The sequence below is a fragment of the Galeopterus variegatus genome, unplaced genomic scaffold, assembly GCF_000696425.1.
Source record: "Galeopterus variegatus unplaced genomic scaffold, G_variegatus-3.0.2 Scaffold12127, whole genome shotgun sequence".
Lineage (NCBI taxonomy): Eukaryota > Metazoa > Chordata > Mammalia > Dermoptera > Cynocephalidae > Galeopterus > Galeopterus variegatus.
The window spans coordinates 20,315-42,708 of record NW_007738238.1 but is presented as its reverse complement, the minus strand read 5'-3'; the positions used below and the strand labels follow the sequence as shown (position 1 = coordinate 42,708).

At 47.8% G+C, this 22,394-nt stretch overlaps 1 protein-coding gene across 1 annotated transcript in view; it reads right to left on the bottom strand.

Annotated features, from left to right (window-relative positions):
* LOC103610952 (acetoacetyl-CoA synthetase-like) overlaps window positions 1-22,394 on the bottom strand; it is a gene marked incomplete at its 3' end in the record, with an annotated part of 39,031 nt that overhangs the window by 3,324 nt on the left and 13,313 nt on the right. Inside the window, exons 7-10 of the mRNA XM_008595006.1 lie at window positions 13,861-13,942; window positions 10,471-10,618; window positions 3,768-3,848; window positions 1,549-1,673 (exon numbers count right to left, since the gene is read on the bottom strand). Coding sequence (XP_008593228.1) covers window positions 1,549-1,673; window positions 3,768-3,848; window positions 10,471-10,618; window positions 13,861-13,942 — 436 coding nt within the window. The remainder of the gene's footprint in view (window positions 1-1,548; window positions 1,674-3,767; window positions 3,849-10,470; window positions 10,619-13,860; window positions 13,943-22,394) is intronic.

Here is a 22,394-nt window from a genome sequence, read left to right as displayed (position 1 = left end):
ATTAATGGCCAAGGATTTAAAATCATTAGTGGCTCCTTTGGTTTCCCCACCATGAATGGACTCACACTTGGAGTAATTAGAACGTTTCAGAGCGTGGTTACTTCCAGGCCCCTGGAGCTCTGGTGGCTTCTACATTCTTATTCCTGAAAACACCATCATTAACAGTGACCACAAACCATAGTGGCGAGAATGTGTCAACCAATCATGATTAATTTATCACAAAGTGCTAATGAGACAGGATCTTCTGACGGTTCCTAACGAAGACGATGAGGTGGGGATGGGGTAGAGGCAGGGGCCCATTTCCCTAATGCTAAGGCACCACTAAGGGCCACCGCTCCATCCAACACAAAAAGACAAGCTCACAGGGCCATAGGGAGGCCACAGAAAGCGATTCAGAGTGTAGATCTGAAGAGTCGAGAGAACTCTCAGAGACAGGTGGCCACCAGCACCCAGGGACAGCTGAGGACAGGCAGCCCCTCCTCACCACAGGACTCAGCAGAAAGGGTGGTGGAGTCAAAACGCTGCAGACCCCCCAAACACAGGTTCTGCCCCCACCCTCTGTGAACGCATCCACACTCTTCCCTGAACAGGTGTGCACGTCCAGACCTTATCGTACTTCATTTTCTTCAAGTTTGGGAACCTTATAGGAAACACTACTCACACTGACCCTCAGGGGCTTCCTGTTTTGAGTTTCTCTGGAGGTTCTTAGATTCCACAATTACAGAAATAAGACCAATGTACAGTATGGTGACTACAGCTAACAACACTGTATTGTACACCATAAATTTGCTAATACAGTAGATTTCAGATGCCCTCACCACACACACAAAAAGTAACTGTGCAAAGTGATGAATATGTTAATTTGCTTAACTAATCATTTCACTATGCATATGTACATCAAACATATACCTTAAATATGTAGTTTTTACTAAAAAATGATTTTTTAAAAATAAGATTTTTAAAATAAAAAGTTTTTAAAAGAAAAGAAATAAGGGCCAGCCCGGTGGCGCACTGCTACAGTGCGCCGCTTGGGAAGCGCGGCAGCGCTCCCGCCGAGGGTTTGGATCCCACATACAGAACGGCCACTCACTGGCTAAGCGAGGTGCGGGAGCAACACCGAGGGTTGCGATCCCGTTGCCGGTCCCGGTCCGGTACGGGCGCGACACTGAGGGTTGCGATCCGTTGCCGGTCACGAAAAAAGACAAAAAGAGAAAAAAAAAGAAAAGAAATAAGATGCCCTTAGATTTTTCAGAGCCCACTCCTGGACTCTGGGGGCAGTCCCCTCATTCTACGTGGAAGAGTCCTGGTCTCCTTGGTTGTCCCTGCTGGTGGCGCCCACCCCATCCCCCACTCCTTGACAACTTCCACTTCTACTTCTGGCACCTCCTGCGCTCTCCCCAAGAGGGGATGTCCAGATGGCAAAGCACTCCGAAGATGGCACCCTACGATGATAGAAGGCAACAGTGACAGCTCGTGTCTGTTTCCCAAGAGCCTTCCTGCCGACGCCTGCTTCACCTGTCCCCTGAGAGTGACATCTCGGGTACCTACCCTATCCTGTCAACCAGGTCCCAAAGCACGTTGGGCGTCGGGACCAGGGGGGAGCCGTCATACAAGACCACAGACGCTCCCGTGGCGAGAGCGGACACCATCCAGTTCCACATCATCCAGCCGACCTGAAACAAACACAGCAGCGAGGCTTAGGCAGAGCGCAGAGCCCACTCCCCCCACCTGCCACCCAGCCTCTGGTGCCCCTGGAAAAGCCCTGAAACTGAGCCAAACACAAATGGGAACTAAGATGTGGAGAGGCACGGGCTTGTGCTACGGGAGGCTGTGCAAAAATGACTTATGTAGTTGCCTTGGGCCCTGAAAAACACCAACCTTTCACCACAAATCAGGCCTTGAATTTTTTGCCATGTGCACATTGCACACAATTGCTTGAAATGTTTGCCACGTGCCATGTGGCACATGTTGCCATGTGGATTTAAATTATTTCTAATTTTAATTGAAAACTTTTTAATTTAAAATTTTTATAAAGCCAAAAAGGTGTGCACACCTCCACTGACAACACTCCCAACTACAGGTAGTTCTGGAACAAAACACACACAGTGACAGACAAGAAAGCAGATGAAAAGTTCCAGCAGGAATCTCAGCTCTGGAGGGCAAATGGAAGCACCCCAACCCCACCACGTAAGCAAGAAGGACACGGGGGACATGCCCCCACCTGGAAAAACTGAAGCCCCAAGGTCAGAATCTCAGAAGGTGGGGACCGGGAGGCCGCATGGGGAAGCACCCAAGGGGTTCTCAGTACAGCCTGAGTAATAAGCCCCGGACAAGAGCTTGTAGGACACAAGACAGAAATCTAATGGGCATGCAAAGCAGGGGCCAAGCAAGCAGGTTACCTAAGCCCAAGTGACCTGAAAACCCTCCTCCATGCCAACCTCAACCTAGGGCTGTCCTCAACCTCCACAGGCTCCAGTGGCCAACCCAATACCCCCGGGAAGACTGACCTCCTTCCCCAGCAGCACCCCAGATGGAGGTGAGGGCACGAGGGACCACAGGCCAAAGTCTCAATGTAGTTGAGCAGCTTTCTCTACAGGTTTCAATGTATTAGTGGAGTTTCTTTTATCAAAGAATTCATTCCTCTAAGAGGAAACCAGTGGCTGGAAGCACAAGCAGCACAGCATTCCCAACCACCTCACAGTTCAGCAAGGCTGTTAAAAGTAGGGTCAATAAGTGACACAGCACAGGCCTGGCCAGGGTGACACCTGCAACCACAACAACTGCCACCTGAGGCTGCTGTTGAAACCATCTTAACATCGGGTGTGCTCCGTGTAATGCCCCGATCCCTTATGGGCAGGATGCTTCCAGTATAAATAAAACGGCTTTGAGAAAACTCCAAATTTTTTAGTTCTTCCCATCATGCACTTCTTCTCAATATGATACCCTGTCATTTTAAATCACCTGTCTGAAAATGGTGCATCATCACAGCTACTGGGGGACTTTCTGCAATTCAATAACAGCAGCGCAGTGATGTTGCTTCCCTGGACTTCCTTTCCTTAGGGTATTGGAGACAGGGCACAAAATCAAAAAGGCCCCATGCCTGGAGGGGCCCAGCACCTAGGACCCATGTGTTGGGGGTAGGGAAGGGGTGCAGGATAAATCCCTGCAGCTGAGAGAAAACTGAATCATTTGGCCCATACTCCTTAATTCACGGCAGGACAGAGAGAGTAAAGTGGCCTGCCCATGGTCATGTACCAGGAGCACACCCAGAGGCCCCCCCTCCTATGTCTGCAGGGGGTTCCAGGGGGCTGTCACAAGTAGCACAGCCAGGGTCCTGGACATCAGCCTCACATGTCAGGAATCTGCCCCCAGCACTCTCTTTCCTTAAAAACTCGGCACAAAAGTGTCATGCGGGAAATGCAGCTAGATCCTTCTAGAACCTCTTGATATTCGTGGTCTTCGAAAAAGACAATTTTGAGTTCTCCCCATTTGGGGTAAAACACAATTGCTTTAACTCATCCTAAGCATTCATTGTTCAGTATTCAACATGGACAGGAATACCTCCAAAACCTTGAACTCAAGTTTTGGTTTAATGGTGTACAATCCACACTAAACTACAGTAGGGACCATGTGCATCTGCTGTCTTGTCACACAGTCCTAGCAACATCAGACACCAATAAGGGACTGCCAGGGCCAGGTGCAGAGCACGGAGAAAGGGACATTTGGACACACACGACGGTTCTCCAGTACCTGTAGAAAGGCCTTACCGTGGTGTAGTACAAGAGAATGTCACTGCTGGTCATGTCACTGTGAAGCACATGCTCCTTCAGATGCTGGATGAGGGTCCCCTGCAGAGGTTGTAAGAGAGACAATGAGGCAGCTGCCCTCCAGGAGTCACCCTGGCGTAAGGCAGTTTCACAGCTTCACTCGACACCCTGCCCAAGAAACTCTCCCTTTTCTTTCCCAGGAGAGCAGACTTTGGAGCACGCCAGCCCCGTGGCTCCTGTGTCACCTGACCAGCACTCAAGGCACACAGAGGAAAACCCCGACATGCTCCTGCTTGCCTGTGAGCTCTCTGAGCTCTCTGTGCCCAGGCCATCAAGGGCACCACAGGGCCCCGCCAACTTTAGGAGGAAGAGAAGTGAACCTTATTGAGAGCAAAGTCCAAATTCAAGGGGAAAAGAACAGGGCTCAGGGCAAAGAGCACTCACAGAACAGGCGCAAGACCAGCCTTGTCCCGCAACCCCCCGCTCCCACCTTGCCCATGCCAAACAGGGAAAGGGGAGACGGCTGGGCAAGACCCTCACTGGGACTCATGGCTCCTCTGCAAGCCTTGGATCAGAGCCTAGGGGACAACATGAGACCCTGCATCCAGCTAAAACGTCCAGACCCCCTCCCTCCCAGCCCCCATGCACTTCCTATTACTTTGTAATTTTAATGTTTAATAGGCAATATACTAGCACAGTCCAAAACTCTAAGCACATACTCTGAAAGGCCTTTCTCTCTCCTTGCTCTGCAGCCAGTTCTCCCCAGAGGCAGCCAGAGTTAGCTGTTTCCTGTATAGATTTCCAGGTATATTTCTCGCCTATACCAGCATATTTACTTACACTATTTTTTAAATTTTGACAAGTTGTCCTACATTTTGCTTTTTCCACTTAATAACATACCTTGGAGATCTTTATCAGTACACATAGTGCTCCCTCATGGGGATTTTTTGTTGCTGTTTTGGGAGGTTTTTTTTTTTTTTTTTTTTTTTTTAAAAAATGACCGGTAAGGGGATCTTAACCCTTGACTTGGTGTTGTCAGCACCACGCTCAGCCAGTGAGCGAACCGGCCATCCCTATATGGGATCCGAACCCGTGGCCTTGGTGTTATCAGCACCGCACTCTCCCGAGTGCGCCACGGGCCGGCCCTTGGGTGGTTTTTTTATTGGGGGGGGGTTGTTTTTTAAAAACAGCTGTATAGTATTTCACTGCCCTGAAACCACTCTTTCCAAGCAGCCCTGTGTCTGGCTGGTAGGTGACAAGGAGGAAAGGAAGCTTCCTGATAGATTGAATTGTGTCCCCCAAGTTTTATGTATTAGAAGCTTGATCCCCACTGTGACTGTTCAGAGGATGGGAAATCCTCTTATGGCAATTGAAAGGTGGGGCCTTGAAGAGGTGATTAGATTCTGAGGACCGTGTGCTAATGAATAGATGAATAATGATGGTCATGGATGTGGTTCTGGGGCTTTAAAAGGAGAGCACATGTGAGTCTCTGTCTCCCTGCTCTACCATATTTGCCATGTGATACCCTGAGTCACTGTAGTCACCACCAGGACAAAGCTCTTGTGATCCCTGGACTTTAGACTTCCCAGCCTCCGAAAGTATAAGTGGTAAATTTCGGTTTCTTACAAAGTACCCAGTTCCTAGCATTTTGTTATAAGCAACAGAAACAGACTAATACATTCCCATCACCAAGCACAGAGCAGAGAGCCAGCGAGCGGCCCCCACAAAGTCCTGCACACTCTTGGCCTCAGCTTTCCCACGTCTACCAGGTTCTCATGTGAGATCCTAAGGAAAGACTGGAGATGCTGCCCCTTCTCGGCCCTGGAAAGGGGGAAGTGGGTATGGGCCAGACCACTGCCTCCAGTCTACTCCAATCTGTGAGCACCCCACTCTTACCCAAGGAGCCCCAGGCTATTGAGGACACATTAGGGATGATGCAAGGACCCATGTCAAAAAAAAAATCCAGCCTTGTCAAGGGTTCAGATCCCTATACCAGCCAGCGCCAAAAAAAAAAAAAACAAAAAACAAAACAAAACAAAAAACAGCCTTTATGGGCCGGCCCCGTGGCTCACTCGGGAGAGTGCGGTGCTGATAACACCAAGGCCGTGGGTTCGGATCCTATATAGGGATGGCCGGTTGGCTCAATGGCTGAGCGTGGTGCTGACAACACCAAGCTAAGGGTTGAGATCCCCTTACGGGTCATCTTTTAAAAAAAAAAAAAACAGCCTTTATGACCCTCATCATACCCAATAAAAAAAAAAAAAAAGCCAATTGGAGATGATCCCTTTAAGAGCTCAGCAGAAAACAACCCTAGCCAACTCTAATGCAGGAGCCAGAATTCCTGTTCCAGGGGCTATCCCAAATGGTACCCACCACCTGGCCCTGTGAACAATGCTCAGCCAGTGTAGAAAAACTGTGGGGGGCGGGGACAGGCCCTTTCCCGAGGTTCCCCACGGCTGCCTTCAGGCTCCTGAAGCTGAGCCTGCAGGGGGTGTTTCTGTGCAGGTTGAGGGATGGCTGCCCCCACCTCAGGCAGGCACAGCTTCCATGGAAAATTCTGTAACACCCACTGTTCTCATGCAGAGTTGGTGGGCAATAATTTGGGGATGACAAACTTTTCAAGAACTCTTTCCATTGTATAAATATTGAAAGAAAGTGAGCTAAGATGCCGGGTATCGTTCAAGCTTTATTAAAGAAAGAAATCTGCCAGGCTGTGCTCAAAATGGAGGACAGCCCAGGACTGCCCTGAAAATGCGGGACAGCAGCAACAGTGGGTTTGCAAGGGTTTATATTAGCTTTGGGGCATGAAATGTATGGGGGTAGGGACCATTAGGTTGATGTAACTGGGTGGAGAACTGGGTAGAGAACTACACTGATGCAGAAGCTGGAAAGTTGTTTCTAAGTCAGGAGGCTTCCCATAAAGGGAAGAGGTGAGGGGCTTGGTGCTGGAGTGGAAGACAAGGCTGGCAGCTATTTCATGCTGGTGTTTATTGTGTGCATATTGGCGCCGGCCATGTCCAAAATCCATCAAAGATGATCATCTTTATACAATGAATCATTTCAAGGACAAGGAACTCTGATTATATGAACCTGTGGCAAACCCCCTCCCATTTTCTTTTTCATTTAAAAATCAGTATTTTTAAATCTGTGTCTTTGCCCACATCACCTGCTTCAAGCACAGCACACCTATACCCCACACAAGTTCATTTCCTCACTATCCCCACCCCCTTGGATGGCACAAAGCAGAGAAGCCTTTGCTTCTATCTCAAAAATTTCTCTGTATGAATCTTAACAATTCACATCAATAGTCTTTCCCTTAACTTAAAAATGATTTGGGGTTTTTTTTCTTTTTAATTTTTAAATATTTACAGCTGAGTCTGAATGCTTTCCAAGGATAAGGAAGTATAAACAGCATGGTTTCCTGGGGCTCAAGCAGGAGGGTAATTCAAAGGAAGGAAAGGGATGCTGCTTTCTGAGACCTTTCATGTGCTTAGAAAACACAAACCAATCAACCAGTAACCAAACCCCTGCCCCAATAAGCCAGGGGAATTATAAGCAGTCCAGTCACCATGGCCCATTTTCACCTTGAGGTTTTCAAGTTTGCTGTCAAGATAACTCTTGACAACAAGCAAGATGCTTACTCACTTCTCTGGAGATGCAAAAGCCCAGTGAAGATAGAATAAATATAATTTTTCCTTATTTTTCCACACACTAAATATACCAGGCGTGATCATTTTATGAGCAAACTACATCTAATACATTTTTATGTTCCTCTCCTAAAAAAAATGACATTTGCTATGCAAAAAGCACTAAAAATAAAAGCACAGTTATACATTTCAATTTTCCTTAAAATGTCTGTTGTTTGGCCTCTTAGACCCGCCCTTGTCTGCAAGGTTTCACAGCTCGTGAACAGACCTTTAACTAGGTAGATTAGAGCTGCCCCTCCATGGGGAAAACACAATTCCAGCATCACCTTAGGCTTTGAACATGCCCCTGACTGGATTTAATGAAACAGGATGGTTTCAACAAGGACAACTCACTGCCTACAAAAAGGCAAAAGGCAACTCAGTTTGGTCACAAATAAAGCCTTTGGCCCCTGATGTCCTCCCCACCCCGTCCCACCCTGTGGTTTCTTAAGAAGTCACACACTGTGTACTAACAGGTTGTATCTGGCAGTTATACTTCACAGCCTGCAAGCAGACCTTCGGTGGGCCCAAATCCAGGCACTAATGAGGCCATGTTAACTCCTTTCCATGTTCTGATAGAAATGCTCTGTAAGAAGCTGTATAAATGCTTTTAAATGATTCCGGTGCAAATGTTTCCTTATTATGGAAGGCATTCAACCTGCTTCTAGGTACAGAGAACATCTGTAAAAGCTAAATGAGCTAGAATAACAGAAATTTTATATTTCATTTTCAAATACCACCATCTTAGCAAACAATAGCTAGCAAGCTGTTTAAGAACGTGAGGTTTCTCCACTTGGATAATTCTCTTCTTCTGACTTGGGGAGAAAAGAAGGCATTCACAAGTTTTGACAAAGATACTGTGGGTTTTTCTTCTCCCCAGAGGCTGAGCCAAGTGGTGAATTAGATATGGAGAGAGCTGAAAAGCTGGCCAGGGAGGAAACCCCAGAGCAACAGGAGCACAAGAGCCACAGGCCTGAAGCAAGGATTCTGCTCCGCACATTGGCCCAGGAAAGGCCCGAGTCCAAGGTAAGGATTTAATCTGAGTCAGAGAGAAGCTTTCTCATCAAGTCCAGGAGCACAGCAAGATTAGAGGAAGTAAGATGTGACAGCAGTTATGAGAAGAGTACCAAGTTCACTCAGGAATTTCATTTCCAAAGAGTGACCCAGTTAAATTGCAATAACAAAACAAACTGACATCGTGTGCCCCCTGATACGGTGCACTAAGAAGGACGCAGCATTGCTTCCCAGGTGTTTCTGCCAAAATGCATAGTCTGGATTGAACAATGAGGAGAAGTTAGACACGAGAGCCATCCTGCAAAACTAGGAGCCTGGACTCTTCAAAAATGGCAATGACAAATAAAGGCCAAGGATCTGCTACAGATCAAAGGTCACTAAAGTGATGTGACAGCTAAATACAATGTAGCCTGTACTGCTCTGAAGGACAGTACTGAAAACTGCAGTATTTAAATACAGACTGAAAATTAGGTGACAGTATTGGATCAACATTAACTTTCCTGAATTTGATGATTGGTCTTGTTCTTGGGAGGTATGTGCTGAAATATTAAGGGGTAAAAGATCGTCATGACACCAACTTACTCTCAAGTGATTCAGCAAAAAGCAAAATAGTAACGTGTGTATATAAACAGAGAAATAAAGCAAAAGATGCTTTGAAGAAAAGTCAAAAACAGTTGTTGAAAATGTCAAAAAGGGAATGTTAACAATGAATGAATCTAGCTGAAGGTATCACAAAGCTGTCCTACTATTCTTGCAACTTTTAGTTTTCTATAAGTTCTACAGGTATTTTATATCTTCAAAAATAAATGGTTAAAGTCATTATTTATATGCATAAAATCTATTGGTTAATAATTTATTATTTCAGGTACTTTAATAGCATTGGACTTTTGATGAAAAACAAAAGGTACATGTTATGGGGTGAATTATGTCCCCCAAAATTCATAAGTTGAAATCCTAACCCCCAGCACCTCAAAATGTGATTATATTTTAATATAGGACCTTTAAAGAAGTGATTAACTTAAAAAGAGGCCATTAGGGTGGGCCCTGATCCAGTCTTACTGGTGTCCTTATAAAAAGAAGAAATTTGGACACACACAGGCACTAGGAGCGTCACATAAAAGTCCACGTGAGGACATGAGAAGGCAGCCATCTACTAGTCAAGGAGAGAGGCCTCAGAGAGGCCTCAGAAGAAACCAAAACTGCTGAAACCATGATCTTGGACTTCCAGCCTCCAGAACTAAGAAAATAAATTTCTGTTTTTTAAGCCATCCAGGGTACAATATTTTGTTATAGCAGCCCTAGCAGACTAACGTACCATGGTAAGCTCCTTCTCAATTAATTATACTTGATAACATAACCCAGCTTTCATATTTTTGACCACAACCCAGTTATATATAAGTTTTGCGATGCCACCTAGCACACGCACACATCCATACATACACTATGTATGAAATGAAAGTTTCACAAAACACCCACACCCACATCTTATGACCATGATGTGCTGACATTGTCTATTCTCATCTATTTTTTTTTTTTTTATTTTTAAAGATGACCGGTAAGGGGATCTTAACCCTTGACTTGGTGTTGTCAGCACCACGCTCTCCCAAGTGAGCTAACCAGCCATCCCTACATACAGATCCGAACCCATGGCCTTGGTGTTATCAGCACCACACTCTCCCAAGTGAGCCATGGGCCAGCCCTATTCTCATCTATTCTGATTCATTTTTCTTAATGCTGACAGGGCCCATCCACTGCATTCACTACATGTTGCTGCACAGGTGACCGCTCTGCCTGTCACGACTGCCCTTGGAACAGCAGCTCTCCATCGCCCTGGGCCCAATTCCAGATCTCTGCACAGCAGCCCACTTTGAGAAGCTGCACGCTGAAATCTCTGGGCAGGGGGTGCAGTTTGACGACTGGAATGCCGCATCACCTGCCAGGAGCCCCCATCACAGCGAAAAAATAAAGGGGAGGCTCGGCAGAGCCTTCCCAGGGTGACCTACCCCCGCAGAATGCACCATGCATTTGGGCGCTCCAGTCGTGCCCGACGAGAACATAATGAAGAGAGGGTGGCTGAAAGGCAGCTGCTCGAACTCCAGCTGGGGGGCTGGCTGACCTGCCCTGGATGCAAGAAAATCATCCAGGAATATGCTGTGGGCAGAAACACATGGGAAACAGTGAACGTTCCAGAGTGCTGGACTGGGTCTGCCCAGAGATTTGGCACACACCCTCCCTCCACTTCTACCATAACAAAAGCCTGGATTTCTAGGGACACTGACCTGGTCTGGAAGCTTTACATGAGGGAGTGAGGAAGTCAAATTTCACTAATCCAAGGTAATTGAAGGAAACTAATTAATGAGTGAACACTTGCAGTTGGTTTATTGGCCCTGCTGCCAGGGCCAAGTCTGTCTCTTTAGGGAATCTTTGAAATGCTTCCACAGACACAGGGGAGAAGAATCACTTACAATTAACATATCACTGTTTGTTTGCAAACACTGCTCAAGGAGGTTTTGAAAATGGCGCTGAAGTCTTCCAAGCTCATTTCCTTTGTTTGCCATTAATCACCTAATTAGTAAACACCTTATTTCCAATGATTGCCCAAAGGGAAGTCAAGTGGGTCTGAGTTAGAAGGCTTTCCACCAGGGAAGAAGAAAGTGGCGAGAAGCTAGAGCAGTGAGCCCTTCCTGAACATGAAGGTCATGTCCCCACAGCAGGAAGGTGGCGCCAATCTCCCAAAACCGCAGTTGTAGTTCCAATGATGGAAAGACTGCAGACAAATATGTCCTATCGCTAATTTACTATACCCTGAGGTTTTTAATAGCAAGATACAAATATTTCTGCAAAAACAAATAAAATTAAAATCCCAGCTACTGACTATCACCTAAAAAATCTACCCCAGCCTCACCCTCAAAGCTGACATAAAACATCGATGAAGGTGAACAAAAAACACCAAAGGGGCAGTGCGAACAAGAGATTTGTTTTTTGAGCTAGAAGCAGCAGCAGAGGCTACAAAGCCATCCTGGGAAGGATGGTTTCTCTGTTTTGAGGCAGCAGAAACATCAGTCCCAAAATACTGACCTTATACTGTTTCTGACTTTCTCTCTTTCAAGGAGAGGGTGGGAATTAGTTAAGCTCAGCCTGCCACAATTTGCTAAGGATAATTACTCTGAAATACAAATGCATATGTACTAAAATAAAGAATTTTGCTGTCTTGCATGGTAAAGCATCCTTAAAGATGAGGCTGTTTCCTGGGGGAGAGGTAGTGGTTTAAAAAGGGCATCCAGAATAATTCACCTCTGAGCAGTAAACAAACAAAGCCATGTGCTCCAGAGAGGAAGGAAAATTATTCACTGTGGAACTTTACAGCCAATGAAAGCCCCACCTCACCTCCACCTCAGATACGAATCCCATTTACATAAAGTGCCCAATCTAATTGGATACTTCACACAGAGAAAAAACCTTTTCTTTCAAATGGTCTATAAATCACAGTAAATAATGATTACTTTTGTTGCTCTTCTAAAAATGAAAAGCCCAAAGGGTGGTTCCCCGCTTCCAGTTCTCTGCAGATGGGCACGTAGGTGTTTTTAGTTTATCTGTGGCATCCGGCAATCGAAAGATGAACAGCACTGGGAGGCCAATTCCCAGGGTTTAATGAGGGGAGATTTTGCATTGTATCAGGCTAAATGAAGTGGCTAATGTGATTCTACTGGATGCTCTCATTTTGTATCAATTACTGATAAACACATTCAGAGAAATAAAAACCAGGCTGCCACAGGGCTGGCAAAACCAGTCTGATGTTCCTCCTACTCTCTGTGCTTTAAGGCCTCCATCAATAAAGCCCATAGAGCTAAATCTGAGGTTTCATAAAGTAAGACACTGTTCCATCCTCTGGCTGTAACTCATTAAGGGCGGCACGGTTCCTGCAATTCCTAGGGACACGCACCTGAGCCTGCCTGTAAAGGCTGAGCATGTCCTGACCGTGATACTTGGGGGTCAGAGTCCCCACAGCCTCATGAGGACAGACAATGTTACTGAGAGCTAACTATGTGAGCTTTGCTGAACATTCACTTTTTAATCCTCACAGCCAGCCTGTGAGGAAGGTACCATCCCATTTTACAGATAGAGACACCAAAGCACAGAAAGGTTAATCACTTGCATAAGGTCATACAGCTGGGACCTGAAGCTGAGAAGTCTGGCTCTGGAGACCACAGCCCTTGCCCAGCTGACACTTTGCCTGTGGTACCCTTCAGCCTCTGGAATCTGGCACACACAGCTGTACCAGGACCCTCCCCGTATTTCAAGGCCAGCTCAGATACCACCTCCCCAGACCCCACAGAAAAGCAACCACACCCCACTCTCAACTCCTGGGCACTTCCTGTCCTTCCTACTCAATGGGCACAGATGTGTCCACTGGACCTAGTGGTCACGACCACCCTCCCTGAATGTGTGTCTCATCCATCCAACTAGACTGCACCCCCCAAAGAACACAACATATGCTTTATACCTGTTGGTGTCCTCAGAGTGCACCCCACACAAAACTGGTGATACATGCATCAACTAGTCTGCCTGGATAAAAAGGCTCTGCAATCTTCTCCACAACAGGGGGCGTCGGGGGCTCCCCCAAGGACCCCCTGTTGTGTCTGTGCAACTGTGAGGGGCCACTCATGAGGTTCCTTCCAGCACCGACTCCAGACTAAGGGAGAAGATTACCCTGTGGGCATAAATGCCTGACCTCAGAGCCCTCTCCCCAAAATTGTTCCAAGAAAGATTAAAGGAGTGTAACTCCAAGAACTTTGGGACAAATTCAACTTTGACCAAACCATAATCCATTTAATTTCTATTCAAATTAAGATGTTCACAATTCTATTTGGCACTCAAGACATGCGGTTTTTATAAATGTCTGAAAAGGAAAGGAAGGCATCATTAGCAATGGGGAACAAACACTGGTACTAATGGGGGGGAACACATGTATGTATATACATACACGCAAACACATATATATTTGCATGCATGCACATACCTGTGTGTTGTGTATTCACATACATGTGTGTGCAGTATGCACCTACACTCACATATGCACATGCACATACACATTTGTTCCAATGCAGAACTGTGTGGCCCATCCAAGTCCACCACATCCAAGGGACACCAGACAGGAAGAAAGGATTCCTGGGACCTTCTCTGTTCTGCCACTCATTCACTATGTGGGCTTGAGGGATTCCCTCTGGGGGCCTTAGGTGGCCCATCTACAAATGATGAATATAACTAAAATCTCCTCCACTTAAGTCCTATGACTGATTCTAAGAGGAAAGATCCACAGAGGTCTACTTCCCAGTGGTATTTCAAATGGGTTCCGCACGGACCTGTGGGTCAGAACATGGCTGGCTTATTACCTATTTGGAATCTTCGAAATGTCTATCTTCTCCCTAGAGGTAACATAAGGAATCACCACCACTTTTTTCAAGTCTGGTAGTCCTGAAAAGAGGGGAGGAGAAAACACAAGGTTACAGGGTACAATATACTTAGTTGCTGATTTTCTCTCTTTTTAAAAAAAAAAAAAAAAAAAAAAAAAAAAGAGGCTTGCCACCCCATGTATCTATCACTTTATGTTGCACATGGAAACTGCCATCCTGAGGGCCCCTTTCCTAAAAGAAGGAATACCTCCCATGCAGGTCACTGGACTTGTTTCCTGACTGGTGTGAACACTTTGATGCCCCCTTAGTGTCAGTCCCACAGGTAACAAATGAGACAGGTCTTCAGTTCCACTCCCAACCATCTTCCAGGTCAGAGCACATGAGAGCATTTTCATTCACACACACGCAGCACCTGGGAGGCATCACCCAGAACCCCTTCTATTCCCTTGCATCAGTCCAATGCAAGCAGTTCAAGATCAATGCCCAGGGCTACCCCAAGGGCACACATAATGACAGCAGAGCCTCCACGTGAGGACTTAACAGGGCAGGGGTCTCCACCCTGGCTGCTGTTAAAGCCATCTGCACTGAGACTATTAAGCTAATGAAGCTCATTAGGGCAACTAATTAACTGGTCTGGAGTGGGCCAGGCATTTGTTTTCAGAGCTCCCCAGGTGACTCAGCCTGGGAGGAAAAGCACAGCTCAGCAGGAGCCTTAGCAGCTGCATGGGGGGTGGGGGAGGTAGGAGGTCAAAATGTGGTCCCTGCCCACCCACCCACAGTGCCAGCATAGCCTGGGGCCCTGGACCTACTGAATGGAACCTCTGCAGGCCGGGCCAGCAATCTGTGTTTTCACAAGCCCTCCAGGTGATTCTGATGTGCAATAAAATGTGAGACTCTCTGAGCTAAAAGTTCAATGTTTGAGAATTTACTTAGAATGCTGTCCAACTTTCCAAAATAGAAGCTGAATTAACAGAGAAGACAAGGGGGTGGAAAGCATTTGTTTACTCCATCTACTATGTGCCAGGCACTGTGCCAATGGGCCAAACAGACAGGGTTTTTGCTCCCTGGAACATACAATCTATAAGAAAAAACAGGAAAATCATTATAAATATTATTTCCCATTTCCAATTATTTTCAGTGAACTACACGCACAACTTAGGTAGCCAGGGAAAAGAAGAGAAAAAAAGAAAGAAGCCATAAGGAAAAAGTAATGACTAACTTGATCAGTAAAACCAAACTATTTTTTCCAAAAAGACCTTAACAAATGCGATCAAGAAAAAAGATATTTCTAACCAACATTTGCATAGAACTTATAATCTATCAGGTACTGTTCTGAGCTCTTCATTGATATTCACCCATTTAATTGCTCAGAGTAACCTATGACATAGGTATCATCATCCCCACATTGCATGCGTGTTTATTCATGTGCAATCACATAAAATTATAAATCACACTTTACTACAAAAATAAAGATTAATGAGTAAGAAAATACAATGTTTAATAAATTTTAAAATCCAGATGTAATGAATGATTTCCCAAAAGATATAGATTATCTAAACTGACTTGAGAAGTGGCAGAACACCTGAGAGGCCAAGGGTCACCTCTCAAAACACACCAGTGAGCAAGATTGCAGGCAAGCACCACCCAATCTTCACAAACTGGAACATGCCTTCTACATGAACCACTACAGAAAACAGGAACAAGCAGAAAACACACAAAAAGATTCTAGACCAGTGTAATTTACTACACTAACCCACCAAAGGGGGAAAAAAATCAAGTGATTATCTTGAAAGTTTTTGATAAAATGTAACGCCTTTTCCACCTCAAAAGCTTTAATAACCTGGAAACTCAAAGGGAACTTCCTCTGACAGGAGGTATCTAGCAGACACTGATGACAAATGTCACACTTGACAGGAAAAGTTGAGAAGGTACCATGAATAGTACGTAAGCACACGAGACCCCAGCCTCAGCCACAGCCATCCTGGAGGCCCTGCCAATGCACTGGGAAGGGAACTAGTAGGGAGAAGTGTAGAGACCGGAGGAAAGGACCAAACAGCTTGCCCTGTGCAGACAAGAAGAAGCATGAACAGAAAAAAATCTGTGAAAATCATCATTAAAGCCATTAGAACTAATCAAATTTAGGCGAGGCGGCCACATACAAACTCAGTATAAGGAGAGCAGCTAAATCCCAGCGATATGTTCTAAAAAGGTAAAGAGGAACAGGGATCAAAAGATGATAGAGGAAGTTGCTAAAAGATTTTTAATCTGGGAGAGAGAAGGAAGCACACACATTCGGATCCTCTTGTTAAAATCATCGTATACTGGAGTGAGGCAGAAACAAGACCCGTTCAAAGCTGCTGCAATAAAGTAAGTGAGAGATGACAGCGCAGGGACCAGGGGTACAGATGGAGATGCTGGGGCAAACACACCAAAGGACAACCTAAAGGGCGCAGAGTGGCCAGAGACAAGGAAGAAGCCAAAAGGGTAGCCGAGTGGGGTGGGGTTTGCTGAGACAGGATGGGGCAAACCCAGGGAAGATCTGAGCTCACTCAGGGCTCACTGAGTCTTGGGAATTTCTGGCAGGCCCAGCCAGTGTTAGAAACCTGGAGCAGGAAGGATGGAAATGCTCTCAGTAAGCACAGCTAGGAGGATGGGGCAAACCCAGGGAAGATCTGAGCTCACTCAGGGCTCACTGAGTCTTGGGAATTTCTGGCAGCCCCAGCCAGTGTTAGAAACCTGGAGCAGGAAGGATGGAAATGCTCTCAGTAAGCACAGCTACTGCAGTAACAAAAGGGGCTCCTTTCTGCAGCCAAACACTCCTATCAGCTGCAGAAGACAAGGATCTGAGCCCCGAGCCCAAGCTCTCTACTCTCTAGCACTGCCACTGACCCTCAGGAAAGCACAGGCAAGCAAAGGAACAACTGCAACATTATTACAGAAAGACCCTCTTTCTCTTCTTTCTTCTTAAGTAAAACCATGAAGGAAAGCACTGGCCAACTTCATTATTGATTAAAAAAAAAAATGGCTGGACGTGTGGATGACCAGCACTTGGACTCTGGCCTCAGGATACAGGTCCTCGGTCACTGTCTACCTCCTCTGTCCTCCATTTCAAAGGTACTGGTCATCCCTTCCTCAGCAATGCCCCTGTTAGGCACAGTCTGTTTTCTACTCTACTTCTACTCCAAGCTGCTACACAGAGGTGGCCACAGGAAGCCCCTCATGGCAATCTCCAAGGCCTAGCAGCTGCAAAGATAGCAGCACCCTGGCCTGGCCTGCTTTCCTCAGGTCTGCACTAATGTGCCTCCTTCCCAAAACCACCAGGAGGCAAGTAAGAATGTCCAGAAATGGTCTTTCCTGGCACCAAACCCTCCTGGGCTCTGCAGCATCCCACCTCTTCCTCTTTCCCTGCCACCTCCAACGCACAGGAGAGACCAGGATGGAGGCATCTGGAAAAGGAGTTTCCACCTCCTAGACTGGCACTGAACACTGGCATGGAAACAAGGTGCCCAAACAGAAGCTCACCCCCAGCCTGGTAATACCCTGCTTGTCACTTTCTCAGTACTCAGACGCGCCGTCAGAAAGCAAGTGCCAGCTGTTCCTTAAAGGATGCCGTACCCCACTTACCTAAGTACATGCATAATGATTTCCCAGAATCGCTTATATCCCAGGAGAGCCAACCTTTCAGTAGGAACAAGGTAAACCCGATTGTCCCTCAATTTATTTGAGACTGTCTCTATGCAAATACCACAGTAACATATTCAACCTAGTCCTTGCTCCTCCTTCACCTGACCTGGCTGTGTGGCTTTGGACAGGGCATTCCTGCACCTGGCTCCCTCCAGGCTGGGTCACCCCATGTGCATAGTGAGTCCCACCACACACCAGGACTCCTAGGATCCTTCATCTGCTGACCTCTGCTCTAGTGAACATAAAAACCATAAACGGCACATCTATTCTAGCACCCTCTCCAGGCCCAGGAATCTAAGATGGACTGAGAGTCCTTGGAGTAGCTGGAAAGAAAACCACTACCAGTAAAAATCTCCCATTAACCAAGTGTTCCCTCTGTGCCAGGCACCATTGTAAGGAATTAGAGGCACTCACTCATTTGACCTCCACAGCCCCAGGAGAGGGGTAATATTACCAGCTCCACATCCCCAATGAGACAAGAACAGGTTAAGTAATTTGTCCAAAGCCTCACAACTAGCCAGTGGCCCAGGTGGAATTGCAGCCTGGCTGGTCTGACACAGTGCTGGTGCTCTTAACAGCTGTGCTGCCTCCACTAAGACAGGACTAATACGTGGGACAGGAAACCAGAAAGACAGCAGAACAGAATCGGGTGTTGAGATAACCAGACAGACTAGATCAGGAGGAGTAAGAGAAAACCACAAGCGCTCTTAACAGCTGTGCTGCCTCCACTAAGACAGGACTAATACGTGGGACAGGAAACCAGAAAGACAGCAGAATAGAATCGGGTGTTGAGATAACCAGACAGACTAGATCAGGAGGAGTAAGAGAAAACCACAAGCTGGGGCATCTCTTAAGCTGGCCTCAAGGATGGGCAGGTTCAGCCAGGTAGCCGGGAGAGGAGGGACACCAGAGCAAAGCCCAGAGCCAAGTGGAGCATGGGCCAGAGAAGGGAAAGGTCAGGTCTACAAGAAAGCCCGAGGCCAGAGAGGAGCTGGAAGGAGCCAGAACAGGAGAGTGCTGGAAAGAGGCAGAGACCTTCTATGTGAAATCCAACATCTTGGAGAAAATCTCAGTAGGCAAGATGGGAACAAACTCGGGGAGAGAGGACCTAGCCTGCCAGTGACCTGGTGCTCAAGCACCACAGAGATGACCCCAGCTACAGTAACAGTCACCAGACTACAAGATGACAAGTGCTTCAGAATTGTAGATGTCAGGCTAGGACCCACAGACCCTTCAAACCCTTTGTGCAGACTGGGTCACAGACCCCTCACATACAGGTCACAAGCTAGGTAGTTGGGAAAGATCCCAGGAGCCATTGGAGAGTTGACAGGTTCATTCCAAAGCAAGCTCAGTCCTCAGTTTCCTCAAAGGCAGCAGCAGCGGTGGCCTCCTGGAGCATCCCTGGGGCCCTGGCAGCAGCAGCTTGTAGCAACAACCTCCAGCCGCAGTGCCCTCCCCCACCCAGGGCATCCCAGGGGGTGGGGGGTACTGTGGATCAGAGCCATTCATCCTTTATACTTAAGTCCAATAACCCAGGAACAGCTGGGTGCGAGTCAGACAACCAAAGAATGCCTGGGCGCACATGTGCATATACATCAGACAATAACCAAGAACACCTGGGCACACGGGCACAGTTATCATATTTACATCAAATACTTGGCAAGATTCTGAACATCTGAGAGACCCTGACCATTTACTTTCACTTTCCCTACCGTAGGTCTGGGCCCTATCACCATGAAAAGACTCTCAGGGGTCCCATGACACTGTTGAAGCTTTCCTGGCTGGACGAACAAGGTTCTGGATCTCTGAGTATCTGGAACTAGGTGCCGGCCTGTTCTGGTCCAAGAGAGCTGCTGGAGACGTGTTTTCATGTTGCAGTGAAACAAATGCATCTGTGATCATGCATCTGACCTGAATACACTGCTTAGCAACCAAACATGCAAACCAGCAGCCAGCAGTGAAGCAAGCAGATGGACACCCAGAGCAAGAAGAGTGGCTATCTTATTTACACACAAACATGCATGGCCACCTGAAAGCACTTTGTGAGGATGAAGGCCACAGGCTGCGGGCTCGGCCCTTAGGTGTGGGGATATCAGAGGGAAGCCTCTTCCACATCTTTGAAAGTGCCACCAGCTCAGAGGTAAACAGTGAAACAAAAAGCCAAAGAGGTCAAAAAATGCAGGACCCGGATGCATTGAGGACGCACTGGGGACACAAGCTGAGATACCCAGGCGCCAGCAGAAAAGGGGCTGGAAGTATGCAAAGATGGGAGGTGAGAAGAGAGGGATGGACATGGCTGAAGAAAGATACAGGGCGATGACAGGAGTCAGAAATGCATCCCCAGCACCCTCGAGGAAAGACTGTGTCCCAGTCCTCCCTGGAACAGCCCAGAGCAAAGAGAGTCCCTTCATCACCCAGCCTAGCAGGGCAAGGAGAGATAAGGACACTACCTGTGAGCAGGTGAATACACCTGTAAGGAGGCCCCTCTCCTGTACTTGTAAATTGCCTGCTAAATAACCCCACCTGCACCTACCGCGAGCACCAGCACTAACTTCAGAGGATACCACAACATGGTCCCATCACATAGAGACCCATAAACACCTGTAAGGAGGCCCCTCTCCTGTACTTGTAAATTGCCTGCTAAATAACCCCACCTGCACCTACCACGAGCACCAGCACTAACTTCAGAGGATACCACAACATGGTCCCATCACATAGAGACCCATAATTACAATCCAGATTTGTGGGAGAGTGCCAATTCTCCCTTTATAATCGGGATTCTCAGTGATGTGCAACAGAGAACACGAGATTCAAAGTAGGAATGACATTCACGTTTCATTGCAGGTTTCAGGAAAGTGCCCATTACTGAAAAAAGGGCACCGTCTGGAGCTTAAAATGGTGATGCTGGAAATTAAAAACAGGGATTCTTTTACAAGTAGAGATTTGCAAACCAATGACAAGAACAGTCCACAAGCCTACAGCCTATGCCTCTGTCAGTTCCAGGCCCCACCTTGTCCTCAGCTCCAGGAATTCTGCCCTGTTAGTTTGAGCTCCTGAACAAAGATAGTAAATGGAGGGGTGAGTGGAGTGTGACCAGACACCACCTGAGGCTTTGGCACCACTGATCTGCCCAGGTCCTTATTCAGCTCACAGCACTGGTGTCCGTGTGAGCAGGTGCCGGGCCAGGGGACATGGATGCCAGGTGCAAGCAGCCAGGAGAGCTGCCAACTAAGCTCACCGTGAAGTCACCACACACCGGGGAAGCCCTGCCCAGTGGCTTGAAGCTCACTTCAAAGGTGTGTAATGCCAGATCACACACAGGCCCACCTGTCTCCGGCAGCACAGAGAGGATCTACACCTTGGATACTAGCAAAATGAGAGCCATTCCCAGAACCAGAGGCAGAGTAAGGTGGCTTAGCAGGAAGGTGTACAACCTTGTCATTTTCCGACCCTGAGACACAGCCCATGGAGCAGAAAAGATTGTCTTCCACATTTCCAGCAGAAACATGATGGAGGTGGTGAAGAGCAGAGCCATGCTGCCCTCTAGTGCACCGTCACATGGACAACAGCTCCTGCAGCAGAGGCAGCACCAACAGCTGTGGTTCCAGAAAATCGGGGACCAACCTAAGCCAGGAAGGAGCATCCCAGAGACCGCATTCACAGCAGAGCCACATGCTGGTAAGATGGGCATCCTCCCAAGATGGGCAGAACCTGCAGGACAGAAGTCACGGGAAGTGCCTTCTGGTGGTGAGATCAGTACAGGACAATGACCTAGCAAGCGTGGATGTCACTGTGACAACAGGCTAAGCACCAGCAACTGCTACTGAGGTTGCATCTGGGTCCCCCTGCCCTCCAACCCAAGCTCAGACAGGCCACGTCCAGGAGCTCGGCTGCTGGGTCTTCAGCCATGGCCTAGTTCTGGCCCAGGAGGCCACAACCCGCCCCACACCCCACGCAGCTCTCCCAGCATCCTCACGACCCATTTGGAAAAGGTCAAAAGTCTGCAGTCTCCCCACCAGTTAACAACAGTGAACATTTACTGACCACAATGGGTGGGGGTATCAAGCAGGTCCCCCAGCCCCACAGAGGATGCCTCCTGCATCCTCCCAGGTTCCCCTGCCATGTGCGCTGCTGCTACTGCCCTGTTAGCCATCTCTGGATGCTGAGCCAGGAAGCCGCTGTGGACCCAGGCGGGTACCACCACACCAGCCTGCCTTCTCATCCTCCGAGATCCTTCCCTTTGCTCCATACAATGTAGCTCAACACCTCCACAGGGACCCAACCTTGCTGGACCTTCCCACAAGGGCACCACTGGCCTGAAGCAGCTCACGTCCCCCACAGAGGGCCCCAGGGACTGGAGGGGCCAAGGGAGCGTTTCAGTCTCGGGTCAGTCCCTGCTGATACAGGGTGGTCCAGGGGTGACATGAATGGGGGCTGCAGAGTGGCCACACCTCCCTGAGCTCAGCAGAGCTCAATCCTCAGCCCCACTGGCCACAGACTGACATGAGCTGTGGCCTTGGCCAACCTCTCACTCCTCCAGGCCTCACATATTGTGGGGGAAATGAGACCATACCTCGAAAACCTGTATCAAAAAAGCAAGCCTCTGGGTCGGCCCGGTGGCGCACTGGATAGTGCGCCGCTTGGGAAGCGCGGCGGTGCTCCTGCCCAAAGGTTCGGATCCCACAAGCAGACCAGTTCCCGCTCACTGGCTGAGCGAGGCGTGGGAGCAACACCGAGGGTTGCGATCCGGGTTCGGATCCCACAAGCAGACCAGTTCCCGCTCACTGGCTGAGCGAGGCAAGGGAGCAACACCGAGGGTTGCGATCCCG